Source organism: Copadichromis virginalis, linkage group LG9, assembly GCF_057382275.1.
Source record: "Copadichromis virginalis isolate Kocher_CV1m ecotype Utaka linkage group LG9, C_Virginalis_male_GT1.1, whole genome shotgun sequence".
Classification (NCBI taxonomy): domain Eukaryota; kingdom Metazoa; phylum Chordata; class Actinopteri; order Cichliformes; family Cichlidae; genus Copadichromis; species Copadichromis virginalis.
The window spans coordinates 14,640,046-14,650,201 of NC_140626.1; the positions used below are offsets into that span (position 1 = coordinate 14,640,046).

General features: G+C 39.5%; 1 protein-coding gene across 1 annotated transcript; it reads right to left on the reverse strand.

Annotated features, from left to right (window-relative positions):
• Positions 1-2,709: 2,709 nt before the first annotated feature.
• LOC146701617 (uncharacterized) lies at positions 2,710-4,215 on the reverse strand. The gene is made up of 4 exons (XM_085469189.1): positions 4,058-4,215; positions 3,504-3,639; positions 3,079-3,151; positions 2,710-2,923 (listed from the first exon to the last, which is right to left on the reverse strand). The coding sequence occupies exons 1-4, from the start codon at positions 4,131-4,133 to the stop codon at positions 2,888-2,890; spliced, it is 321 nt and encodes a 106-aa protein (XP_085325315.1). The 5' UTR covers positions 4,134-4,215; the 3' UTR covers positions 2,710-2,887.
• Positions 4,216-10,156: the final 5,941 nt, after the last annotated feature.

A 10,156-nucleotide genomic window follows, 5' to 3' on the forward strand; every position in this document is an offset into this window, starting at 1 on the left:
GATGCTATTTATCGAACTACCAATGAGGCTCAGTGATCTTTTATATCTGTACAGTATTGAAGAGATCTATAAAAGGTTGCCAGGTTGAATGGAATTCCTCCAACCTCCCCTTTAGTAGGAGTTTAATTCTTTCCAGCTGCAAGTGTCTCAATACATCTTGTATTAACGCTGATGTGGTAGGAGGCACCTTTTGTTTCCAACTTAGTAGAATCAAACGGCCTGCCAGCAGCGTAAGACACATTTCTAAATCAAGCCCTATTGTATCTCGTTCTGAACTGGAGATTGTTATTCATGCATTCATTTCATTCACTAGGAGGTCCCTGCGATCATGTGATCAGGGCCTACTGGTTATTCAATATACAAAGCTGAGAACCAAGGGAGACAGAGCTTTTGACTGTGAAACTCTTCCTCGGAGTTTAAGATCTGTGCAGTCAGTGATCTCTTCTAAAAAACAACTAAAACACATCTTTTTAGAATTGCATTTTGTTAACTTTTAACGTTTTATACTCTGTCATCCCCAGAGATGGGCAGTAACGCGTTACTGTAATCTGATTACTTTTTTCAAGTAACGAGTAAAGTAAGGGATTACTATTGCAAAAACGGTAATTAGATTACCGTTACTTTCCCGTAGGAACGCTGCGTTATTGCGTTAGTAAAACCGTGATTTTTTTGCGAGAATGTCTCATGACAGTGACGTAAGCGAGTGCGACGTTCGTGACAACAGCTGTCTGCAGATCAACAATGGATAATATTGAGTGCGGAAGAGAGTATGAGCATGCAGCGTTTAAAGCTTGGAAGTACTGACCTTACTTTGAGTTTGATTCCATAAAAAGTGACAAAAACATTAGAAGAAAACTTCTCTTTACACCGAAAAATACCCTAAACAAGCTCCGAGTGCGCAACGACGTAATGGGAAATTCACAGAGAAACTCGCGGATTCTTCCACTGACCGCTGCGCCACACTTACACCAGAGCACATCTCCGCCTACCCCACTCCTGCTTTACAGGTGAAAAAAGAGCAACAGGGCAGGGATAGCTCAGTAGGTAGAGTGGTGGCCCCATGATCGGAAGGTCGGGGGTTCAACTCCACTGAATGGCTACCTTGAGGTACCCCTGAGCAAGGTACCGTCCCTACACAATGCTCCCCGGGCGCTGCATTGGTGGCTGCCCACTGCTTCACTGGGTGAATGGGTTAAATGCAGAGGAAATATTTCCCTATGGGGACTAACACTAACACTTACATTTACTTTCTGCTGTGTTTTACTTGCATCTATTTGAAAGAGTGAGTGTAAACACAAAAAATATTTTATTTTATGTGCTGGAATGTGCAGAAAATAGGTTTAAATGTTAAACTAATTTCTTCAAGTCAGAGAATGGTGCATATAATTTAATTTTTGCTTGATGCATAAAGTTAAAAGATTAAAATGGATAAAACAAGTTTAAAAAAAAGAGACTTTTCCATTTGATTACATTTTGTATGATGGATTATGCAGAAAAAGTAGAATTGGGCTGAGAGATCTATCGCTTTATCACCTATTCAGGTTATAAATCGTGTTTTTTAAAAGTAACTAAGTAACTAAGTAATTAATTACTTTTGAAAATAAGTAATCAGTAAAGTAACGGAATTACTTTTTGGGGGAAGTAATCAGTAATTAGTTACTGATTACTTTTTTCAAGTAACTTGACCAACACTGGTCATCCCTTTGAGAAGTACTTCGTGATCTTTTTACTTACTTAACGTCTGCTTCCTCCATGCATACCGCCTCTTGTCATGTCCAAATAACTCAATTTTAGTTTCATCAGTCCACAGCACCTTATTCTAAAATGAAGCTGGCTTGTCCAAATGTGCTTTAGCATAGCTAAAACGACTCTGTTTGAGGCATGTGCGCAGAAAAGGCTTCTTCTGCATTATTCTCCTATACAGCATCTCCTTGTGCAAATTGTTGCGCTGAATTGTTGAACACAGTGACACCATCTGCTGCAAGATGATGTTGTAGGTTTCATCTTATATTAGTTATTTTATTTTGTATACAGCTACATTTTATACATATCTCACATGCAGCACCTCAGTTTTGCAACTTTCTCATTACTTTAATGGCGACAATGGCCCAGGAGGTTGGGAAGCGCATCTGTAACTGGAAAGTCACCGGTTCGATCCCCGGGCTCTCTGTCCTGGTCGTTGTGTCCGTGGGCAGGACACTTTACTCTACCGCATACTGGTGTTGGTCAGAGGGGCTGATGGCTCGATATGGCAGCCTCGCTTCTGTCAGTCTGCCCCAGGGCAGCTGTGGCTACAACTGTAGCTGCCTCCACCAGTGTGTGAATGAATAATGGAATTGTAAAGCGCTTTGGGTGACTTGAAAAGCGCTATATAAATCCAATCCATTATTATTATTAATTTTTTTCATCCAGTTTAGTTCATCTTCTAGCTGAACATCTTTGTGTTTCTAGATTTCAGATCATGTGTCTTTGTGTTGATGGTTTATGTATTCGTGAAGAACTTTCCAAGTGATTTCTGAATATTTACTTTTACTTCTGACGTCTGTGCCTCCTGGTGTCCTGTGATTGTGACATCATCATGATCAATATGTTGTTACAGCAAATACTAAATAATCACACACACCATTATAAATCTGAACTTAAAGGCTTTTATTGATTTATCTTTCTTCTCAGATTGAAGACAGAATAAAAAAAATTCCAACATTCATATTTAATGACATTTTTAATAAATATAATATATAAGACTGTTTTTAGGTCATATGAATAATTTACAAAAATAATCAACATTTCTTAACACATATTTCTGTAAAAGTGTGAACTAATAAATCAGCAGAAATGGTTCCCGTTGATGCTTTACTTCAACTTTGATTCATCGTTTCCATCATCTTCATTTAGAAATCACTGGAGGACACAGCAGAGCTCCCTGTGGAGGTGAAAGAGAGAAGGTGAAGCACCATTAGACAGATATACACAGTGTCGTTTTATTACTATATTATAATCTTCACATATTTGCCAGAAAGTCACTGCTGGTTTTTCTAAACTTTGTGTCCACATTTTTATAAATAATTTGTTTCTCACCTCATTTATTTTCCTTTTAAGCCACTCGGTGTTTGGTCTGAGGAACAATGCTCTTCCTCTGCTTGTTTTGACCCTGGAATAAAAAAGAAGTTTATAATGAGAGGGAAATAAATCAAAGGATTGGACATTTTCACTTTATTGTTAACTGAACATGTGCAGGGTCCATTTTGCATTATGCTGTGAGAGAACAGCTCAGGTTTCCTCCAAGCTCATAAGCACAAACTCACAGATTCCCCAACGTCACCACATTAGAAACAATCACAGAGCAAACAGTAGTGCTGTATGTTAGAGAGGGGAACATTTATCTGCTACATCAAGGTTTCAGTGCAAATCTCATTTTCATTGTTGTGTTTGTGGATTTTTAATCAAGAATTAATTTCTACATTTTATTTGGTTTAAATTTATTTAGAAGAAGTTCTACTTACTCATAGCCATGAAGGCAGCCATGTCTGTCGTCTTCAACGCAGCTGATGATGTTTTTTGCCCATTTAGGTGTAGACATGTTTATTACACCACTGTTAGAATATGTTTTATAGCAGGCATTTCCCACGTGTTGAGCCCCTGCAGCACATCATCACACACATTGTCATTATTTTTCAAACCCTTTAAGATATCATGGAGACTGAAACAATCTCAACTCTCAGATGTTGTATAAATAATTTACTGATCAAGTTATTATGTGTAATACCAAAAATCACAAAACTGACAAAAAACTACAACTGGCTTTAATCAATCATATAGATTTTATTAAATGTAATTGACTGTATTTTGTCCAGAAACAGCTGCTCTGTTACCGTTTGTAAGAAAGTTACATCAAGACCAGATAGATTTGTAACCGTGTTAAGAAACAGATTTTTAGCTGCTGTTACTGAGCTTTCTGCTTTGTATCTCATTGTACAACTGTATAGTGACAATAAAGGCATTCTATTCATTCTATTCTATTCTATTCTATTTCGCAACAGAGAAATAAAGCCTGTACCTGATACAGAGATGAGCATCACCACACTCAGGGAGATCAGAAGAATCAGGCGGCTGGTGGAGAGACTCGAACACATGTTGAGACGCTGAAAGGCACCAAATCTGAGTCTGGATCTGAGCTGTGAACAGGTTTGTTACCAGCTGATGAACTTGTCAAAGTGTGACAGCAGCTCATCTTATATACTGTAGCTTGTCACTGAATTAGGGGCTGTTTGGTGATGTATTTACACAAAAATAAACACTGATGGAAACACGACAACCACAGACTGCTGTGGTGAGCAGCTTCCTTTCTCATGTTGAGGTTTGTTGTACAGCTTAATGTGTCTGTAATGGGTTTAAACCTGATAACATGTACTACAAACTGGAAATATATGAACAGTCATCCCACAAGTATTGACATTTTATAGTAGTAGTATTAACAGCAGTAGCAGTAGGAGCAGCAGTACGCTGCTGTGAAACAAGTGTTGTTCTGCTGTCAGACAACATATATTATTTATCCAATAGCAATAAATAAAATCAAGATGTAGGTTTTGTATTTCTGAGCTCATGAACAACTGTTTGTTTTTTAATCTTTCCCTTTTAGAGATCGTAGAACCTCAGACGACAGCCATTACAAACAAATGATTTATTAAATATGATGTTGGACATGAAACACAAGTATCTATGAAGCGCCTTGAGGCGACTTTTGTTGTGATTTGGCGCTATATAAATAAAATTGAATTGAATTGAAGTGTATGAGTTTAACCTTAAACATAAGCTGCTGTAATATCAATCCATTTAACACTGAAGGGAAACATTTTACTAATTATTATTTTTATTTTTCACAGTTTTCTAATAACACAGTTTTGTGTATTATGGGAAGCGATATTTCCAGAGCTGAGGGCAGCAGTGTTCAAATGGATTGTTGCACATCTCTAATAAAAACATGGAGAATTAAATGCATCTGTTTGAATGAATGTTTTTGTTTCACTCTTTTGTTGACTTGTTGGAAACTTGCATTACTTTGTTTAATAGTGACAGGAAAGGTAAAGTTAGTTAGTTTATTACATACAGAGAAGTATTTGAATATGTTTTATTGATAAATGCTCCCTCGGTGTGTGGAAAGGATTTCCATTGGCTGAGCACGGGGACTCTCTGTGACGTGATCTTCCACCAGTTTCGTTCCTGTTGACCTGTGGGTGTCGATTTTATTAGTGGTTTGCACCGCCCACATCTAAATTCTCAGAATAAAACAGTGACATTACTGGGTGACCAGCTTCTGTGGCCACATTTAAGAGGACTTTCCCTGTGACTTTGTCTTTAATAGCGTTTAATGAGTGGGCTTCACAGAAACTGTTTCTACACTTAGTAATTGTCAACAGGTACAGACCTTAAATAACACACTTAAGATTACCATTTAGTAATCTGCTGTTTTATTTCCAAACTTTATTAATAAAGTGTTTGAACTCATGGCAAGGCAAGTTCATTTATATAGCACAAAAGTGGTTTACACGTGAGAAGTGGAACGAAAATCATACGACTCCAAAAGTGTTTTACAAATAAATAACTGAAAAGTGGGGTGTGCGTAATTATTCAGCCCCCTGAGTCAATACTTTGTAGAACCACCTTTTGCTACAATTAAAGCTGCCAGTCTTTTAGGGTATGTTTCTACCAGCTTTGCACATCTAGAGACTGAAATTCTTGCCTATTCTTCTTTGCAGATTCTCGATTGGATTTAGATCTGGACTTTGACTGGGCCATTCTAACACATGGATATGTTTTGTTTTAAACCATTCCATTGTTGCCCTGGCTTTATGTTCAGGGTCATTGTCCTGCTGGAAGGTGAACCTCCGCCCCAGTCTCAAGTCTTTTGCAGACTCCAAGAGGTTTTCTTCCAAGATTGTCCTGTATTTGGCTCCATCCATCTTCCCAGCAACTCTGACCAGCTTCCCTGTCCCTGCTGAAGAGAAGCACCCCCAGAGCGTGATGATGCCACCACTATATTTGACAGTGGGGATGGTGTGTTCAGAGTGATGTGCAGTGTTAGTTTTCTGCCACACATAGCGTTTTGCATTTTGGCCAAAAAGTTCCATTTTGGTCTCATCTGACCAGAGCACTTTCTTCCACATGTTTGCTGTGTCCCCCACATGGCTTGTGGCAAACTGCAAACGGGACTTCTTCTGGTTTTCTGTTAACAATGGCTTTCTTCTTGACACTCTTCCATAAAGGCCAACTTTGTGCAGTGCACGACTAATAGTTGTCCTATGGACAGATTCCCCCACCTGAGCTGTAGATCTCTGCAGCTCGTCCAGAGTCACCATGGGCCTCTTGGCTGCTCTTCTGATCAGCGCTCTCCTTGTTTGGCCTGTGAGTTTAGGTGGACGGCCTTGTCTTGGTAGGTTTACAGTTGTGCCATACTCTTTCCATTTCTGAATGATTGCTTGAACAGTGCTCGGTGGGATGTTCAAGGCTTGGTAAATCTTTTTGTAGTCTAAGCCCGCTTTAAATATCTCAATAACTTTATCCCTGACCTGTCTGGTGGGTTCTTTGGACTTCATGGTGTTGTTGTTCCCAATATTCTCTTAGACAACCTCTGAAGCCGTCACAGAGCAGCCTTATTTGTACTGACATTAGATTACACACAGGTGCACTCTGTTGAGTCATTAGCACTCATCAGGCAATGTCTATGGGCAACTGACTGCACTCAGACCAAAGGGGCCGAATAATTACGCACACCGCACTTTGCAGTTATTATGTAGTTATTATTATGTTATTGCAGTAAAAAATGTTTGAAATCATGTATGATTTTTGTTTCACTTCTCACATGTATGTCACGGCTGGGTCAGCAGTCGTGTGGTGGAATGACTCCTGCTTTGATGCTGCCAAGTTGCAGATGGCAGTGGAGATGCGAGTGGAGATTTATTTACAGTGAAAATAACAAAGGTGAGGGCAGAACTGAACTTAAACCTAAACTGGGAAAACTAACAAACAAACCTGAAAAACATGAGGACAGCGGGAGATATACAGAGATGGCAGATGAAGAATGCTGGGCAGAGAGACGCGGAGAAATACAGTTTAATGTTGAGTAACACAGAAGATTCACAGAGAACCACAGGTAGGGATAATAAACACGACAACCAAACCCAAAGAACTAATACAAATTCAGAATAAACTAGAAAATAATAATAGTAAAGCACTGGATCACCCAGGACCATGACAGTGTACACCACCTTGTATTGGTCTTTCACGTGGAATTCCAATAAAATTGATTCATGTTTGTGGCTGTAATGTGACAAAATTTGGGAAAGTTCAAGGGGGCCGAAATACTTTTGCAAGCCACTGTATGTTTGTGTGTCATCTGCATAGCTATGATAGTTTATTTTGTTGTGCTTTATAATCTGTGCCAGTGGGAGCATGTAAATGTTAAACAGAAGGGGTCCCAAGATGGAACCTTGGGGAACTCTACATGTGATACTTGTCTGCTCAGATGTGAAGTTACCTATTGATACAAAGTATTTCCTGTTTTCTAAATAGGTTTTGAACCAGTTTAGTACAGTTCCTGAAAGACCTGCCCAGTTCTTCACTCGTTTGAGTAATATGTTGTGGTCAACTGTATCAAATGCTGCACTGAGATCCAGTAAAACTAAAACTGACATTTTTCCACTGTCTGTATTCAGACATATGTCATTAAACACTTTGGTCAGAGCAGTTTCAGTGCTGTAGTTCTGTCTAAAACCTGACTGGAAGGCGTCATAGCAGTTAGAATTAAAAGTAATCCGATTATTAAGTGATGACGTGACGAATCCTACTTCCGGGCCTAAAGTAGTCTGCGTTTAATATGGCTTTTGTGTTGTTAACATGTTTAATGCTTTGTATTTTCTTCTATTTAATCTCAAAAAGCTCCTAAAAAAGTCAGTGATCACCGTTGACCTCCCTCGGCTTTTAATACCACTAATCATTTATTTAAGCTCAGTTTTTAAAACCTTAGGATGTAACTACAGCCCAGCCCATGCAGCAGTATATGAATGACTAACCTCGTATTGTGGATGGATTATCTCAGTTGTTCTCCTGGCTGAAGTTTGGTCCTTTTACAGCATCCTGCCATGCAATTACATTTGTTCCTGACCACCGAGAACACTCACGTTAACTTTTATCAAGTGGAAAAAAAGTTAGCTTGTTTATATTATGCTAAAATAGCTGTGTCGCTAGCGGTCACGTAGCACATCATTATATACCAGCTAGCCAAACTTCAGTAACCCTACAAACGTCACTGCTGTTTAGTTTTCTGTCTTCATTTATGTTGGAAGTGATAACAGAGCTGTACATTTTAATTTGTTTCCAAAACCCCGCAGTCAGGATATGCTATATTGTATTTAGGTGGAAGCTAGCGAGCTAACTTCCTGCTAACTTCTAACTCCGTTAAATGTCATAAATTCCATTTTCATGGATGCCTGGATGTTAAACTCAGTTGTTACACGTGGTAGAGCAGAACGCTGATCATTTTATTAAAGATGAAAGACTTAAGACAGTTTTTGAACTCTCAGTAATGCCACAGCGATCATTTGATATATGGACCTGCAGCGGAGTTTAGGCCCAGACACGGCTAGTGACGTCAGACTGAACGATCGGATTGAGCTTTTGAGAAACTGCTTTTTCAATGATCTTACTTAAAAATGGGAGATTTGAGATCGGCCTGTAGTTGTTCATTTGTGTCTTGTCAAGATTTTCCTTTTTCAGTACAGGTTTAATTAGTTTTTAGTGGTTCTGGAAACACACCTGATATTAAAGAAAAGTTGACGATCTGTAACAGGTCTGACTCCAAAGTCTTTGAGACCTTTTTGAAAGAACTTGTTGGCAGGACTGTCACGGACCGCCGGGGCAGACCGTGTGGAGTGAGTGGAGGACCCAAGAGCAAACAGAGGTGAGGACACAAAACCGGACTTAACAGAAGGCGAGCCTTTATTTAGGGCCGAAAACTTAAGGAACAAGGCAGCAAAGCAACTGAGGGAAAACCTGAACATAGACTGGGAAAACTATGGCTAAACAAAGTACAAACTAGGACTAGTTAAGGCTGGGGAACTATGACAAGGGGTAGGGGAGATAACACAGACGACGCGACACAGACTGTAAGAAACACAGAGACTAAATACACATGAGGGATGATCAGGGGAAGTGGCCACACATGGGAACGCAGCTGACACACATGAACTTAACGACAGGACAGGAGGAGTGAGCTGAATACACAGACAGTGAATGCAGGCCTTCAAAGTAAAACAGGAAACATGAGACATGAACCGGGGAGACGTAGTACAGGGGGAGGTGACATAACTGACAGCATGCACTTGACAGTACAAGACACACAGACATAAACACACGAAGGGCAAGGGAGACGTAATGCAAGGGTAACATAATTACAAAAAGGGCTGGACTACCTTAAAGAACCTAAGCAAACAATAAACATCAAAATAGGTTAAGCATAACACACTGGGTCACACAACCCAGGACCATGACAAGGACATCTAAACAGCAAGAGGAGGAGTTCAGTTGACCTAAGATGTCCTCCAGGTCTTTGCTGTTAATAGGGTGAAACTGTTTCATCATGTTTAAACAGTTTTTCAGTGGACACAGTATATATCCTGAATCTGCTGTTGATGTACCAATTGCTTGTCTAATCTTTTGGATTTTGTCAGTGAAGAATTTGGCAAAGTCATTGCAGGCCATGGTCGAATGAAGTTCAGCTGCCACTGGGGAAAAGGTATGTTTAAAAAAGCAGGTGGGAGGGCCATAGACAGTATTAAAAGATAGTGGTAGCCATGACCGTGATGTCATCCACTGGTTTCAGGTCTCATTATGAAGCACTTGGCAGGCTTAAGCCCTGGTGGTTTCTGGGTTGTTCCTTATCATCCTAATTAATTTCATCGTATAACAAATTAGTGACACAGTCAAAGAATTTGTCTTTATTTTGAAACTTTGACCCCACATTTTCTTATAAATGGCTCCACAAGTCATTCTAGTGTAGTATAAATATACATGAGTTCCTGTCGTTCTGAGTAAGGTCAATCCAACGAGGACTGTCAAACAAATCCCCTTTATGTTGGTGTCGTAGGGACTTCTTTGTGGA